This window comes from Canis lupus, chromosome 22 (assembly GCF_003254725.2).
Source record: "Canis lupus dingo isolate Sandy chromosome 22, ASM325472v2, whole genome shotgun sequence".
Classification (NCBI taxonomy): Eukaryota; Metazoa; Chordata; class Mammalia; order Carnivora; family Canidae; genus Canis; species Canis lupus.
Genome location: NC_064264.1, coordinates 27,817,631 through 27,835,751, shown reverse-complemented (window position 1 = coordinate 27,835,751; position 18,121 = coordinate 27,817,631). Strand labels below are relative to the sequence as shown.

General features: G+C 38.9%; 1 protein-coding gene across 17 annotated transcripts in view; it reads left to right on the top strand.

Annotated features, from left to right (window-relative positions):
• KLF12 (KLF transcription factor 12) overlaps positions 1-18,121 on the top strand; it is a 590,647-nt gene that overhangs the window by 510,567 nt on the left and 61,959 nt on the right. For all 17 annotated transcript variants that reach the window (XR_007404879.1, XR_007404880.1, XM_025441137.3 and 14 more), the window contains one exon: positions 4,625-4,687. Coding sequence is in view for 15 of the 17 variants with exons in the window: in XM_025441137.3 (XP_025296922.1) it covers positions 4,625-4,687 (63 nt within the window). In the remaining 2 variants the exon portion in view is untranslated. The remainder of the gene's footprint in view (positions 1-4,624; positions 4,688-18,121) is intronic.

Sequence of the window (18,121 nt, the reverse complement as noted above, 5' to 3'; positions counted from 1 at the left end):
GCATGCTTAATATTTCGTCCAGTGCCAAATTTAGGTCAGGAAAACTAGTACTTTCACTTTGCATTTACTTAAACTATAACATATTCAAATGGCCTTCAATAAATACAAAATCTCTCATTAAAACCCCTGGTACTAATTCATTTTATTGCATCCTTTCGGGTAGTGTAGGAGGAATATATATGAGTTCATAGGATTGGATGATAATGTGAAGTAAGACAAGTCAGACATACTGTTAGAGTTCCAATTTTGCTGTTCACTAGCTATGTCACCCTGGCAAGTTACTTAACTCTTCTAAGCTATTTTCTCAAAGAAATGTGGATAATAAGATTATGAGGATAAAATAAGGTAATGTGTCTGATGTACTTAGTATGGTATCTGGCACATAGCTGGGTTAGTAAATGGAATGATTGTGTATTGGTGTGATTACTGACTTGTTCTTGAATGGGACGTAACTGAACTATGATGCAATTTAGTAAACAGAAGATAGATCTTCTAATAAAGAACAGAAAAATTAGATGTCGGGGAGTAAGCCATACCTTAGAAACCACAGTAGTTGGTTCTTATTACTCTACATGGGTTCATTTCTCTTTGTTATTTCCTTGCCTTTAGTGAAGTCATATAAGCATGGTAGTTAAAGACTGCAGGTCTCTAAAGCACATTTGTTGTCTCAATCCTCTGGAATTAATTGGATATTCCAGGTTCATCTTCCATCCTTTCCAATCCAATCAACACTGCTGGTGATAATAGCCAACATGTATTGACTGCTTCCTGAGTACCAAGCACTGTTCTGAACACTTTACAACTATTAACTCATTTAACTCTCACAGCCCTTGGAGGTGGCTGACATTACTGCCTCCATTTGTACAGATGAGAAAATTGAAGCCCAGAGAGGTTAGGTAACTTGCCCTAAGATGACATGACTCTCTTGGTAAATGGTGGAGCTGGAATTCAATCCCAGGCAGGCTGTTTCCACAGTTTGTACTCTTAACCACATCATTTCTAATTTGATTTGGGACTATAAGATTGAATTTAAGTTGGCATAGCTTTTCTGTAGTGGGAATAGTGAAAAGAAAGATGGTATCCTCCCCCAGCAGTTCATTAGTAATCAGTAATTTGAGTATTTGCGTTTCACATCCTACCTCCAGCCACCAGCCATTAAGGAAGGTTCATAAAACCTTTAGGAAGAACAGAGCGATTGTATCCTCTTGACTTACTATAAATATTAGTCATTAAAATACAAGATTTGGGGGTCAGATTCTTTGGAACTTATATCCAAAGAAGGAAGAACCATTTTTGTATTAAGATATTTAAAAAGTTCTCACATGCTTAGCAGAGAAGCTAAATTAAGCCCTGTGTTGGGCACAGTTATAAACATGCTGTCTGCCTTAGATGAGTAAGTGTATGTAAATAGAACAGTTGGTATACATGGCCTTAATGGTATGGCTTCCTTTTTTTTCTATGTAATGTAAATCACCAAATGTGAGCATTTCCATCTGACATTAACTGTCAGTCTCAGAAGAGCACATTGTAGGATTCAGTGCATGTTGCACAACAACCCAAATTGCTCTTTTCTTTAGCTTGGCGATTTTTTTTCTTTCCATATCCAGCGGTTAGTACTAAGGCCTGAAACCCTTAGTTACAGAACAAAGTGGCTTAGCAGTAATCGAGCCTGTGTGAGGCTAAGAGAAGAATAATGAACATTCCCTGCAAGCTTCCTGCCTAGATGCAGGTGCAGGAATCAGGAGGTCATGAATAATGCATGACATGCAGATTAGGTGGTGGTTTCTCCTACTGGGGTTTTGACTTTGCTACCTGCCTGGCTGCTATATGTGGAAAGAAGGGCGGCGATGGCCAGAAGTGCCACAGTGTAGCCTGAGCTCACAAAAACCCTGCGTATCCTTTTGAAGAAGTAAAATTTGGGGATAGCTGAAATGCAAACCTTTATGGTCTGTCTACTTTATCAAATGAAGTATGCTCCGTGTTGTCAGTTTACTCCTTTTCAGTAGGGTGGGGGAAAGCTTTCTTGTTTTACCGTTTTAATTTAAGAAACCATGTAATTATTTGTTCATATCCACATATATTCTTTTAGATTGTTAAACCATGATAGAAAATTACTGACTTACAGTATTTGATCTATGGATCAATGAAAAGATACAAATACCAGAAGAATACTGTAATTATAAGTTAAATGGGCTCGTTTTTCTCCACTGATAGATGGAATGAGAAGCATCAATAAGAGAATACTTCCATCATCAAGCTTCACCTGATGGAATTACGATAAATGGAAATGTGAAGGTTAAGGAGAAAGGAATAAAGGATGTGGAGTGAATTAAAGAATCGTGAGCAGTCAGTCTATCACTCCTTAGAACTTTATATAGGTAGTAGGACTCTGACAGCCTAGTGAGGCTGTAGGGAAGGTTAGGATGACTTCCTGTATGTCCCTTGGATCAGGAGATTTAGTTGGGGAGATATTTTTTGGCTCATAATTCCGTTTTGATGGTTGTATTCCAAGCAGAACAACTGAAAGAAATAAGAAAAGAGAAGAAAAAATGAGCCACGCTACCTTTTGTATAATTCTTATGCGTTTCTATTGCATGCTTTTTCTCTCTCCCCAATTTGGGGTGCCGGAATAGGAGCTGGCTTTCATTTCTAGCTGAGTCTGTCATTTCCGCTAGGCCCCAGTTTGGCCAGATGCCAAGACCAACAGGTGATCCTTGTAGCTGCAAAACAGCAGGAAGTGGGCCGTGCTTGAATGAGACAGTTCACCAGAGGGGCTGTCTGGCCTCTCTCCATCTTTCTGCATAATTAACATCCCCTCCCCCATGCAGAGCAGAAAATCTGTGCTGAGCAGCTCAGCTGCAGCAGCCATTGAGAAGTGCTGTGAGGAAAAGAATGTTAATAAGGGATGTTGGAAGAAATAAGCCTTCCTAGTGCAAAGTGCAGTCTGGCTCTGGATTTACAGAAAGTTTGCATTTGGCCCTTCTTCAGGGCTGGAATGGTACTATCTGTTTTAAAATGATTTTCACTTGCTAAACAACTATGGAGAACTGAGTTCTAATGAACCTTGGAGCCGTTGGTTCTGATGAGACTTAAAGACCCGTTTACAATTTCTGTTTTCCTTCCCATAAATAAGAAAGATGTGTGGGACATAACGATAACACAAGCTGAAAGACTGCCTAGTTCTCACTAATTCCAGTAAAGATAGAACAAAGCAGGAAGTTGGCCACAAGGAAGCAGGAAGTAAGACGTATTGTGTTGCCAGTTAGCGACCCACAAAGGGGTGGAGGTTCAGCAGCTAGCTCCTGATTGGAAGATATCAGCAGTTCTTGGAAATATAAGCTGTTCCAGTGGATGACTCTAACCCAGGAAATTTATAAGGCGATATCGTTTTTACTTCTCCACTGCTGAGCTCAGCTTTTGAATTGACTACCTTCCTCAAAACCCAGCTACAGAGAGCATCACATCTAGAAAACTTTCTCCTTGAAATAACTGTCAACCCTTCCTTCTTCCCCCAGCCTCAGATTCTGTTCCTGGACATTTGGATGAAGTTACTGTGGGGGGAGGAAAAAAAATGAAAACCAAGACCCTTTTCTTCTATCTTTCTACTTTCTGTGTCTGAGGCTTGCAATTAAACTGACAAAAGTCTAAATAAATAAACTGACAAAAGGCAGATTAGCAAAGGAGGGGAAGAAAAACCTGTTTACATATGCAGCATGCATACTTGCAGGAATGCTCTGTGATGAGTGACTCAAAAGGGTGGTAAAAGTTGGATCTTCTATACCATTTTAACAAAGAGTGATAAATTGTGTAGAAGTGACTAGTCAAAAGAAAAGGGGGGGATTGACTAGGATGGGAGAAACTAATGATAAATAAGGATTGTTTATGCAGACCTATCTCAGTATCACATCTGGTATAAAGAGTTGTGTGTTGCACTCTTCTTCCTGGTATTGGAAGTGCAGGGAGGGGGGCACCTTTACAAAGGAAAGTTTCCTTTACAAAAGGGAAATTCGTGTCCTTGTTTTTTACACATATAAAGGGAAAGTAGAGCGTTCCTCCTAGGTCTACTGTTTCTTACTTGGTTTCTGCTGATAATAATTCTTATGCCAAAATAGCATATTTTGGGATAGTGTATCCTGATCTCCTTCATTATCTTGCTTTTTAGGGCTTAAAATCCAATAGTTGACTTGGTCTGTGCACATACTGTCTCTGTATCACTTCTGGGAAGAGGTAGCAGAAGGGACTCATTGTAGGCAAACACCATACCTTATATTATTTTACCCACTTCTAAACCTGGCAGGGATTAGCTAGTCAGTAACTTTTTGTTGGACTGAATGAATCTGTCATTGGATTAAAACTGGTGATCCTGTTTTGGAGGTCCTCACAGTGAACATTGCGACAAGCCATTGTTATGTTAAAAGTGGTACCAAAGGAAAGAGAATGCAGGTTTGCATGCATAGGAATTTAACTATGTTCATTTACTAAGAGGTGATTAAGTTCTGGGGCATTTTATATTAAGCAAGAGATCATTTATATAAACCAGCTCTTTTTTTTTTTTTTCCATTTGTTCATTTGTAATCGGGAATGTGCTTTTTTTAATGACTGGATTATTCTCATCTACCTGCAGGGTACATCCGTCCCCAGTATCAAGGGTCCGGGGTAATCGAATGAATAATCAGAAGTTTGCTTGGTGAGTATATAGTCTGTTATAAAAATTTGTAAGTCTTATGGAAAGTCTTAATAGGGTGGTATTAAAACAGAAGAGAATTATTTTTGCTTCTCAATAGAGAATACATTTCTACTAACTGAATTACATAGTCTCCCTTTCCTTTGGAAAGTTCTAAATAGAAGCAGTAAAGTGCCTTCTCAGCCAAAGCTCTTCACTCATCAAAAACTGAGACATTTTTCTTCTAACAGATATGGCATATTTTCCAGGATTATCCACTGTTATATTTTTAAAGAATGTTTCTCTTTTGTTGAAGATATTGTAAGTTTTCTAGTGAGATTTAAGCAATAACTCAGATTTTTCTCAGGTACCATTTTCCACTTCTTATAAAGATTTTCATTGTAAATTAATCTATTACATTAATTTTGATGATTACTATTTAGATGATTTTTTTTCTCATCTTAGCTATAAATATCCAGGGATTTTCTTTCTTTATTTTAATTTTAGGGCAAATGAAGACCTTTTTGTTTTCTTTTTCTTTCTTCTGTCTCTCTCTTTTTGGCTTAAAACAATACACATTTATTCTCTTAAAGTTCTGGAGATCAGAAGTTCAAAAGGAGTCTTATGGGCTAAATCAAGGTGTCAGTGCAGTTGATTCCTTCTGGAGGCTCCAGAGGAGAATCCATTCCTGGCCTTTTCTGTCTTACAAAGGCTATTCTCAGTGCTTGGCTTACGGCCCCACATCACATACCTTTCCCCCTCTGCTTCCCATGTCACCACATTATATCCTTCCATTCTGTGGTGAAATCTCTTTCTGCCTTCCTTTTACAAAGACATTTGTGATTGTACCTCAGGCCCCATTACATAGCCTGGAATCCTCTTCCATCTCAAGATCCTTACTCACATCTGTAAAATCTGCTTTCCCATGGAAGGTAACATTCATTAGGTCCAGGGATTATAACACAGGTCAAAGATCTTTGACTGACTAGTTCTTGAAATAAATAGATAGATAGAACTTATCAGAAATGACCTGAAAAATTATTACAGTCACAAAACATTGTCTATGAATTCTTTAAAGATGCAATTTAAAGTGTTTCACAAATGTTTCTTGTGAAACAAAAAATTAATGTACTAGATTTGTTTACTCCATTACAAAAAATTAACTTTTCTACACATAATATATCTTCAAAAAAAAAAAAGGAAAAAAAAAAAGTGAACCATGCACCGTATTACTTAAAAAGTGAATGGAAATTCACAGATCTCCATTTGTACTTCACTAGATTGTATTTAGAATGGGATTTTGATTAAAAACTATGGCTTTTTTTAAGTATGGGAAGATGATTACCAAAGACTGAGCTTCCAAATTAATTTTATTCCTAAATCAGGATTATTTTTAGACACAAAATAATGATTCTTTGAATTTGAATAGTGTGTAATCAACTCACCTCCCTTCCCCCATTAAATCTAATTAACCCTCACAATAGCTTGGTGATGTTGTTAAATATTATGCTTTTCTTTTTCACAGAGGGGGAAATGGAGCACAGAGAATATAGCCATTTGCTTCTACACTGTCTAAAAGCAGGGGCATCCTTCATGGTTTTTCACAGTCGCTAAAGCATATTGTCCCCTGTTAAACCTGGAAAGCTAAGAGAATAATAATGCTGATGCCCATTACACAAAAGGGAAAGGAGAAGCAGGTTCTTTCTTGACTGCACAGAATTGATATTCCTTCTCAGTACAAGGCATACTGTACTAAAGAAACTTTAGAACATACAGAGAATATGAGACGTTCAAGTGAGCAACATCAACTAAGGAATACAGTACAGCATTGCCAGTTAGCATATCCATTTTCTAACAACTGATTTCTCAATGGCTAAATGTGGATTACTGAGTAAATAACAAATATTCTTTCCTTCGCGCTTCCTTTCTGAAGTATTGGAGTAATGGTAACTTGTTCCTACATAATTCATAGCATGTTATTTGGTTAGTAAGTTTAAACCACTTTTATCTCCAGAGAAGTAATCCATGAAAAACAAAAAGGATTTTTACTACTAGCCTTGAGAAAATTCAACTTTTATTTATTCAGCAACATTTATTTACAGTCCCTGGCACTGTGAAAAGCACTAGATTAGAAAGATAAATAAAACATGGTTTCTGTCCTCGAGGGGCTCGCTCTCTTGAAGGTGAGGGAGGGGTAGTGTATGCGTGTGTGTGTGTGTGTGTGTGTGTGTGTGTGTGTGTGATGTCGCACATATAATACACAATGTTATATAAACAACATATAATACGTAATGAAATGTGGATAATGCACTAAGGAAATATATCAGAGGAAAATGTTATCAATTCTATTTAAGATCAATTCGAGAATGGATAGTGCAGAAGAGAAAAAGTATCAAGAAGGAGAACTTTTAGAAAATCTATCCCAGAGAAGGTTTCTGAGCAAAGACCCAGAATTAGTAGGAAAAGCAGAGGGTTGAGTTATTGCTTCCATTATATATTGAAACTTGTGTTAAAGGACCTGGGACATTTCTAAATTAACTACAGTAGGAACATACATGAATTTAAATCATGTGCTTTATTTGGTCGTAAGTTGGTTAAAATTCCTATTTTATATATATATATACACACTACTTTGAATTTTCCTGAAGTAAATGCTATGCAACTGGTATATGGAAATAAATCAGCTGGCTAGGAAGAAGCCCAGTGACTCACCCAGCATCTACATGTAGTTCAGTGATAAACGCTTGCTTTTTCTTTGTGAAAGATTGGCTCTGGAAATTCAGAAACTTTAAATACTCACGCCAGCAATGGAGATAAAGGGAAAGTGACTGTTTCCCAAAAAGAAGAACTTCCCCCAAAAGAAGTTTGGGATAATTTAGAATTATAAGATAAATTCGACACTAGCTTGGCTCTGGTTTGAGTTAGATCTGCAAACACTGTATGTGAGTGATGCTGGATGATTTTGTAAAGTTGGGTTAGCAAATGCTCCAATCAGTTAAAAGAACATTGTTCATTAGAAAAGCAATAAAGCTTCACTAAAACATGAAAAGATTTGAACTTATAAGTTATGCATAGGAAATGCATGACAATTGGTAGGTTATAAATGTCAGTGGCTGTGGTTGAGCTATGAAACCAGTGTTTATTATTGAGTAAAGACAGTTTAAAATTTTAAGTAGTGTTTTCCTTTGCATAATGTTAATATGAGAGGATGCATCCACTGGCCTCATTCCTATGGCAGCATTTCTTCTCTCTGGAACTGAAGTAATCTGTGGAAAAGAAAGTCTGTTCAAGGCAAACAAACCTGCTTGAATGGAAAGAAAATGTGGTAACAAATGTACATCCAGGGAGGAGATGAAAGCACCAGGATGTAATGGGTACAGTGACAGATGTTAGGATCGAGCCAGGTTTGCTGTAACTATCTGCTAACTTCCAGGGATTAAAGAATGTCAATAAGAACTTCATGACAGATATGTTAGCACCCTTGTAAAGAACATGAGATCATTGTACAACTCATTTAATATTCAATTAATCAAAGATAGCAATCCAGCTGGACATAAACTCCGTCCCTTAGAATGGCTCTCCCCTCCCTGCCACCCACTATAGTAATATTTGTCGATTTGAAGATTGATGAAGCCTATGAGGTTCAGCGTGTGAATTTCATTCTCTTTCATGGGCACATCTGTCTGTTTCCTTCACCACTGATCCTAGGCAGAGGTAATCATACCTTCCTTTCTCCAATAACTATAAAGACCTTTTTTAGAGTAGAGCATTTACCACTCTTTCTCGCATGTAATAATGCAGGAAAAACTATTTTGTTCCATTGGGGGGAAGTGCGACCGGTTTATTAGAGAGTTGAATGTGCAGATAGATTTACTTTCTTTACAGATCTTTTGGTATGAAGCTATTATATTCTGCTATCAGTCCGCAGAGAGTGGCTGTTTCCATGTCATCCCTCTGTATTTTTATTCTCAAAAATGTAATAGACATCTGGAACCTGTGTTTGGTGTGTATGTGTAGGTTGGAGCAGGACAGGGAGAGATGTAGTGGGAAATGTCTCTGAAGTTGATTTAAGGCTCCAGAAATGTCCTGGATCAGTGGTCCAAAGACATATTCATTGGTATATGCTCATTTTTAGCTTTTCACCCTTTCTTCTCTTCTTGTCACTCCAGCCTTGACCCTGCTATTTTCCTAAAGTTTTAGAAGACTTGGGTTTATATTGTTCTTTGGTGATCATCATGGCGGTGGTTATGCTGTGCGCCCACACCATCCATCGAGGGCTCTTATGCAAGAGTGGCAGTGGATATTACGTAATAGAGATTTTTATGGGCTATTTATATAGTGGCATAGAAAATAAAGTATTATTAACAGGAATTATCAGCAAATAGAAGTAATTTGTTCTAACCAGTTGGATACTGTTACCACCCGTCTCAATTATGGTTTATTTCTTACCAACATGCCTGAGATGTTATATAGCTGTATACACCAAGAGGCTCCAGTTTTAATAGTGTAACTATGCAAATTATGACACATTCTGAATGTGAATCACATTTCATATTTGGATATGACAAAGTTCCATGTCACAAATTTTTGTAGATAGTAGAAAAGAAACTTTGCACTGCGATGTTTTATTGTTGGCTGTATAGTGCTACAACGAACTCATATTTAAATGCATAGTTGCAAAAGTTAGATGTGATTTCACAGAATCTTTCTGAAAGATAGAACTAGTATGTATCAAACTAGTATGTATCTTTGTCATAAAAATAAGAACACTTCTTGTTTAAAACTTTTGCCTTCACAGAGGAAGGCACTGGAATTGTCAATACTGGAAACCTGTCAGAAAGCTGATGGAGAACTTAGTCCTTGAGGGAGGGGCAGAGCATTTCCAAATGTAGGAATCGATTTCAGAGCTGAAGGAAATGTAAACATCATCAAGTTTAGTTCACTGTCTCACTTTCCACATGTAGAAATGGAGGCCCAAAGATAGCACGATAACATGTCAGAGATGGGCATAAACTCAGGTCTCTACAAACCTGTCCAGTCGTTTTTCTGCTGCCGTAACGTTGCTACCTATGGGTAGAGCTAATGATTAAGTAAGGTAGGTACTTAATTCATTACCAGTTAAGCAGAAGGTTTTCTCTGGGAAATTCTCGTAACCCTGGTGTGATTCTGGGAGAGAAGGAAAATATAAGAATGGCACTAATGAAGACATCATAGCGCACTCCCAACAGATGGCAGTTGCTCTTTGCCAGAGTGCTTACTCAGCATCCTATAGATCCTTGCATGCTCATTATTTATAGATAATATTGATTATGTTATTTAATTACCAGAGCATTCCACCGCTTTGCTTCTTGGTTTACAGAGCAAAAATTATCATAATATGTACGGACATTAATATGTGTAAATTGTAGTTTCCAGAATGGCCTGCCAGGCCTCATGGGTTTTTTTAATCCATACTTGTTGGCAAATAAGTAATAGCACATTGCCTTTAGATTTAGTTTGGAAGCTTGCTCTCTCCAGTGTTTGATAACAGATTCGGAGAATGGGCCATAGTTCACGTAATCGTGAACCAGTTTGCAAGTACCCTGTATTCATACTGAATTACAATGAAAAGAAGTGCCTCCAGGGTGTTGCTACATTTTAATTCCCTCCAAATTCACATCTTTTGATATGTTATAATCCAGTTTCAGCTGTTAAATTCTGTAATTACTTCCACCACCTCCTCATAACTTGGTAACAATTATGTGTACTTTGAACTTGTATATTGTTTTTCAGGTTGACCTTATTAAGGACCTTTGGTCTAATTTTCCTGAATTCTCCATTACCCAGAATTTCAGCAAGAAACCTCATGATAAAAGTGTTTCACATTCCTGTTAGTATCAGCTGGTTTTTGTCTCTAGTATTGCTTCAGTCACAATAGAGATGGTTCGGGGGAAAAAATTAAAGAAGGTTATTTTCTGCAATTATTTTCTTAATTATAGAAAAATTAGGACTATAAGATCATGCTGAGCCATAAAGGTCACCGCTTCTGAGACATTTTTCTATTAAAGTCCAAGAGGAGTTTGTTTTTCCTGGCTTGCTACTCAGAAGCACATTAGTGTCTTATTGAAAACCTGATGGAAGAACCTATAATGCCTGTCTTTGGACTCTATTGATTCCCGGGATCTTCCTAGCACCGTAGTCGAGGTGTGCCACTATCATGTAATAAAACATTTCTGTTTTATTAACTAATTTTATTTTTTTGTTTTTATTTTTTTTAAGATTTTATTTATTTATTCACGAGAGACATAGAGAGAGAGACAGAGACACAGGCAGAGGGAGAAGCAGGCTCCATGCAGGGAGCCCGATGTGGGACTCAATCCCGGGACCACAGGATCACACCCTGAGCCAAAGGCAGACACTCAACCACTGAGCCACCCAGGCACCCCTTTTTTTATTTTTCTTAACAATTTTTTTTTTTTAATTTAAGTAATCTCTACCCCCAGCGTGGGACTTGAACTCACAACTCAGAGATCATGAGTCACATGCTCCACCAACTGAGCCAGCCAGGTGCCCCTTATTATCTAATTTTAGCATAACCAAGGAATATTAGTTCAGTATTCAAAAGGACTTGTTCGGAAAATCCAAAAATTCATGGAGACTGAACAACACACTTCTAAATAACACACGGGGTCACAAAAGATCTCTTAAAAGAAATTTAAAAATATTCTTAAGTCAATGAAAATGAGGACACAACTTACCAAAATGTGTGAAATGCATCAAAAGCAGTGCTTAGAAGGAAATTTGTAGCATCAAATCTATTTATTAGAAAATAAGAAAGATCCCAAATCAGTAATCTAATCTAAGGTTCCATGTTAGGAAACCAGAAAAAGAAGTGCAAATTAAATCCAAAGTAAGCTAAAGTAAAATAAAAAAGTGAATTGTTTATAATTCTGGGATTTATAATATTTTTCAGATAATTGTTATCTTTTTAGGCTGGTTAAGGATATTTCAAATTACACAATCTGAAATCACAAGTTACTTTGGGGAAGCTACTTAAACCATAGCTTTTTATAGAGTTTTAAATTGTACAGTGTGCATTATTCTCTATCACATTCTCCTCCCTGTTAAACCTGTTCAGAAGTAGGACTTTAAAATAATGATGTGTTATAAGGAAACATGAAGAACAAGGGTATGCAGCAGTCATTAATGAATAACACAGAGTAAAACTGTGTTCCAGTATGAAAAAAATGTGTGTCTCTGACAGTACCAGTACAAACCATGTTTAATTAATATATCAAATTAAAAAGAAGAAAGACCTTATTTTATATAATTGTAAGTTCACGTTCCACATATTTATGGAGAAATCTCCATATCTAGAAAAGTCACATTCTTTTTCAGTCATTCATAGTATTTTTCAGTGAATTTATTTGGAATGAAACATTGGCTAATCATAGTTGTCTTCTAAATAGATATTTGAAAGATGTAATGACTAATATTGGGACCCAATAAAAAATCCTACTGTATTCTCGAGTGCTAGGAATACTGCAGGATGATAGATCTTAAGGGGCTATCCCTGTGAGAATGCTGGATGTGTCAGTACTATTTTGATCTTCATTTATCAGTCATATTTGCAATATCATCTTTCTAGCTGTGGAGATTTCTTTGTACATGGACAGTGAAGTAACACTTTCAAAATTAAATATATTCTCACCGTATTATGATTTTTCTCAGCTGACTATTAGATTTTCATAAAGTTTCCTAGTCATTTCCTTAAAATTAGCTATTTATTATGTTTCTTAGTACAGCACTGGTTATGTAAGGGAGGATCAATAACCTCATAATTAATATATTCTAATCAGTTTTAAGAGAGCAATAGATAGTATGTGATACATTTATCCAAAAAGTTAATATCTGCCGAGAGCATACCAGTTTTAGTCACACCTGTTCCATTAGGCCCACAGTTAAGCAGGAGCTAGAGGAGGGTACCTGAGTGCCTCAGTCCTCTAACTGTGGACTCTTGATTTTGGCTCCTCTTGTTTTTAGCTCAGGTCATGATCTCCAGGGCATGTGATGGAGCCCCGCCTCCAGCTCCATGCTCAGCAGGGAGTCAGCTTGGGATTCTCTCCCTTTCCCTCTGCCCCTCCGTCTGCTCACCCTCTAAATTAATTAACTAATTAAAATGAAATAAAATAATAAATCAATCTTAAAAATAAATAGGGAGCTGAAGGGCTCCAGACTCTGTTGGAACCCACTGTCTACTGGTAGCCATTGCCTTTGTCTGAATTTTCACTCACCTTAGTCTCCTTTATCAGGTGAGGTTCTTTTGTCAGAAGTAATGGAAAGTGACTGAGTCTGGCCAACTTGATCAAAAAGGTAACTTTATAGAAAAGGACATGAGGTGGGTTATGAATCAGTGGAGCTGGGCCCCAGGAGACACAGGAAGCAGGACAGCACCCAGGGTCCTGGAATGGGATTCAATAAGCAGGTGTAGGCCTAAAGGGACTCAGCTCCAGCTCCTTGATGTCCTCTTCCAAACCACAACAGAGTGAGGCAGAGTCTGATCGGCCCCAGCCCAATTCAGGTTCCCAGCCCATGGCCAAGAGAGAAAGGGTGCCTTGGTCAACAGTCCCACTAAGATCACATGTAATGAGTTTCCCAGAGGAGGAGGCCATGCTGGTACCAATCAGTGGTAAGAAGACCACACTTCATAAACAAGCACCATAGACTCAGCCTGTGATTCAGTGAACTAGAAGCTGCCATGCAAGGTAGTTAATGAACTTCAATGTTATTTTGTGGAGCCTACCTTTTCTTGTATTTTGGATGGTGACGATAATCTGCAATTGTAACTAGAGTAAGTGGCTTGTCTCAGATCTTGTTAACAATTATTGAACGGTTACAAGAAGTTATAAGAACAATGGTTAGTCAAAATAGACTCCCATTTTCCTTAAAACTTTTAGTTTTTTAGCCTAATCCCCCCCTAAACCATCCATTTTCTCTGAAATCCTACTTCGAATTGTGTATTTTAAAATGTAGCCTTTAAAACCAAACACACATAGTTATTGTAATAAGATACATAAAACAGAATAACCTCCCATGGAACGAGTAAAGCTTGAGTCAACAAGCTTGGGTTCTGGTATAAATGTGGCACTTAAACTAAATTAGTCTTTATGCTTCTTGCACTTCAGTATTTCTATTAAATGAATGCGTGGTGTCTGACCCAAACTGTTCAAATTAGATCTTGGGAAGAGTGCTAAAGAGGTAATACTCTTCTTGGTATCACCTTGTGTTTCATAAACCCTAAGTATTTAGCCCATAGCCACATGTCAGCTTTACTTAAAAGGAATCTTTACCACCACCTGCGTGAATCTCTGATATGCCCAGCATCTGTTACAGCTTCAAATGAAGCTGTAGTTGACTTCAGCTTTCTTGAGTCCTTCTTAATATAATTTTAGAACCCGGAGTAGATGAGTATCTGTGGGTAAGACCATGCTCCAGAAAGGGCACACATTACATCTAAGTAGAAATTATAGCTTTTTAGGATATAGATGGAGCCAGTTTACCCTAGTTCCTATGAAGGCCATATAAACAGAAGGGTAACTCTGTATGTCACCGATTTTGTGTGATCATTAAATCTTTTCTCCTCATCCTGTACTATATTTGGACTGCCTTCACAAGTGGATATAGCAAATTACATCCTTTAGAAAAGCACTGATTTAAAATCACCCATCAAATTAAATTAACATTATTGTAAAATTGAAATCCCTCCAGTTCCTTCAGTTTTCCCATTCCTCTCCTCTTGGCCTTTTTTTTCCCTCAGAAGACTCTAAAGGAGAACACTGCTTTTCCTTGGGGTTTGCTGTTAGGTACGGAAAAAGAAAATCGCTTTCTATTATTTTTCACTTTAGACCTGAATTATTTTGTACTCTTTGAAGAACCCTGTGGCTTAGCTGCAAGAACGGACTGATTTCTTACAGTGAAAGTAGCTTACAGTAATCCTCCCCAAAGTTTACAGGCTGTGAAGTATTTATTTGGGGAAGGGAAGGAAGTGTGGAATTAGAGTGGAGGCAGGGAACAAAGGCCAAAGAGGACCATGTTGAGAGCAGAAGGAGATTGCTGCCACCTAGAGGCAGAAGTTGGTAAATTCTGAGACTGCTGTGAACACTCAAGATCTGGAGAGTAGACGTTGATGTCATAGTATCATAAAACCGAAATGCAGCCCCTTGGTTCAGTCCTCACCCCTAAGTAGGACTAGACTCATTCTATTCCCTTCCCTGTTGGCCGTGTACCAGTGTTTCCTATGAAACATTGCTGACCCTAGTGGGTTTTTCTTTTTTTTTTTTTTTTTTAATTTTTATTTATTTATGATAGTCACAGAGAGAGAGAGAGAGGCAGAGACACAGGCAGAGGGAGAAGCAGGCTCCATGCACCGGGAGCCCGACGTGGGATTCGATCCCGGGTCTCCAGGATCGCGCCCTGGGCCAAAGGCAGGCGCCAAACCGCTGCGCCACCCAGGGATCCCCCTAGTGGGTTTTTCTACTTCTGCAGACAGTATAACCTTGTTTTCAATCATAAAAACTTATGTGAAGTCATCAGAAATCTTTCTCCTGTACCATACAATCTCAGTTATTTGAAAGAGTCTTCATTACCCTCCCTAATAGAGAATATACTTTCCATAATCCACACCATCTCTTTCTAATAGTATACCAAGAGTTCCTGGAAGGCTACCTTCGCATTGAATCATGTGGTTGGTGCTCTCCTGTCTCTCAGAGAAGTGCAGGTAGGAGAGAAATCTTTGAGATGAGAGCAGAGAGTCCCAGGGATACCATTCAGAGGAAGGGATCCTGAGACTCACCTAAGTGAAGCTGAAACCTAAAACGAACACAGCACCAGTCTCAAAAATAATAGGCAGATTGGCTCATTTTCATTTTGGGTATAAGGAACTGACTCTACATAGCACTGATGTTTTTAAAAATTAGGTTGCGATGACATTTTTAATAGAAAAGCCTCCCTCGTAAAGAAGCCTAGACAGCCAGAAATGTTGGGCTGCCACATTTGGCCTGCGATTCCTCTTTTCAGGCCTGCCATAGAGCACAACCCCAGCAGGCACTATGTGCAAATGTCAGCTGTGTGAAGGGTGCCTCCTGTAGTACGAAAGAAACACAAAATTGGCATGGCGAAGCGAGAAAATAGGAAGAGAATATGTCTGTGAGTTTACATGTCTGCCCTCTCTCCCCTCCTGAATGGGAGACTTGATTGAATGTGGTTGATGATTGTGATGATGGTTTTCAGGGGAAAAGGACTTCCAGAAAATACCAGAACATACTGGCAATACCTTTTAGAAAATGAGGATAGCAATCAGAGTGTTCCTTGTTTATTTTAAATCCTACTGCTGCCTTAGCACACATTAACTGAATCTGTTCTCTGCTTAGCTGCCTTGTGGGCTTGCCATCTTTGCTCTTTCTCTTAGCCCGTACTCAATTTTAAGCTGCAATTTGAGTATTTACATTCTATATCACTTTCACAAACCTGAACACTTGAAATTGCCAGAAATTATTTTTTACTCAGTAGCATCATCACTTTGCCAGAGTATTTGTGTTCGTTCATTTGTTCCCTCATTCTGTAAAATCATGGCACCCACAATGATCTGGCCACTCGTCTGCATTCTGAGGATGCTGTATTTAAAAAGATAAACAGGGCCTCTGCCCTTCTAGAGCTTAGCATGTAGTAGAGTGAAATAGACAACCAACAGATGTTTGGTAGTGATGAGTACCCTGATGAAAGTTTAACAGAGAGATGAGTGGAGATGACTGGGATGCCATCTGATAGGCTTGGTCAGAAAGAAGCCTCTTGAGAGGAGGTGACACAGACGCTGGGAGCTGGATGAGAGGGAGCCAGCTGTATGAAGATCTTGGGGAAATTATTCCACGTGCTAGAAACAAAGGCCATAGGATGGGAACGAATTTGGAACATTCAGGGAACATACCAGAGTGAGTGAGGGTTGGGCGTAACAAATAAGGTCAGAGAAGTTGGCTGGGACAGAAGCACATGGTCTACAGTCTAGGTGTCATGAGAGCTATAGGAGGAGAATGAAATGATCACATACGTATTTTCAAGGCTCACTCTGGCTGTTCTGGGGAGTAAGGGTTACAAGAGTAGAAGCAGGGGCATGAGTAAAGGGCCTGGGGCAGTGAGTGGTTGAGGAGAAAGGATGGTGATTTAGAGTGGTATCACTGGAGAAAGAGAGATGAAATTAGCTTATGTTTTGAAGACCGTGTCAGCAGCTTATTGCTTATGGAAGAAAATGAAGAAAAGAGAAGAATCAGGGGCACCACCTAGTTTTTGTCTGAGCAAGTTGTCCTTGTTGCCACGAGCTTAGAGAAGAAGGCAAGTCTGTAGGTACAGATTGGGGCACCATTGGCTTCGGAATGATATTTCCTAAGGGGGAGCATGTGTATGTCTGTATTTGATGCTGAGGGACAGAAAAGTTTTTGAGATGAGGAAAATCTGTAGTTAAAAATTTTGCAAAGTATCAGTTGGTGGTTCTAAAGTGGAGTGGTTGAGCTCCAGGTACCCACAGGTAAATCAGACGGAAGCTGTAGCAATGCACCTACTGCAGCCTGCGTGCGTCCTCATGGTGCAAACAGTGAGGTTTTCAATCATTTCTTGGCCCCGCCTCTGCATACTGGCAACTGGCAACGGCCCATCCTAAAAATGCCACCTACCCCAGTATTTGTCCTGCCCAGAGCTGCTTGGTGAGACATCCAATCTCAGCTGAATAAATAGTTCTTGATACACGAAGGCATCTTTTTGCAAAACACCAAGTCCCCTGACTTCTTAAGACCAGGACTAGAATAAGCATCTATTTGTTCATATTCTCCGGGTCCAGTTTTCTTCAAAAACTTCATTTTTCAACCAAGCCAGAAGCCTCATAGTAACTCCCACTCTGTCAAAACCAAAATCCATTTGATTACCCAAACCAACATTGTTCCCCCTAAATACTTCTCGCCAATGTTGGCTCTTCATCCCCCATGCCCTCGGCATCTTTTGCCTGAACTATTAACCTACACGCCTAACTGATCTCTTTGGATTCAGATCCCTTTCTGGCCCTGCGCGCATCCAGTCCTTGCCATGCCTGCAGTGATCTCTGTAAAATGCAAGGGGGGTGCTCTTCTCTTTGTAATCCTACCAGATCTTGCTGTTGTTCCGAAGTCTCAAGCCCTAAGCACAGTTTACAAGGAGGCCTTTTGCAAGACTCCTGCTTTCCCGCCTCTGTGGATCCTGCATTCCAGCCACCCTGAACGTGGGTTTTCCAAAAATACCTTGTTCACCAGGAAAACGAATTCTGAGAAATTCGGTTTAGGAATTCTCTACTGCAGAGCCTTCCCTGCAGTCCCCCATTCCATCCACCTCTTCTTCCTCTCTGATCATATGCCACTGTATGAACCACACTATCACCCTCATCACCATTTATGGTCATCC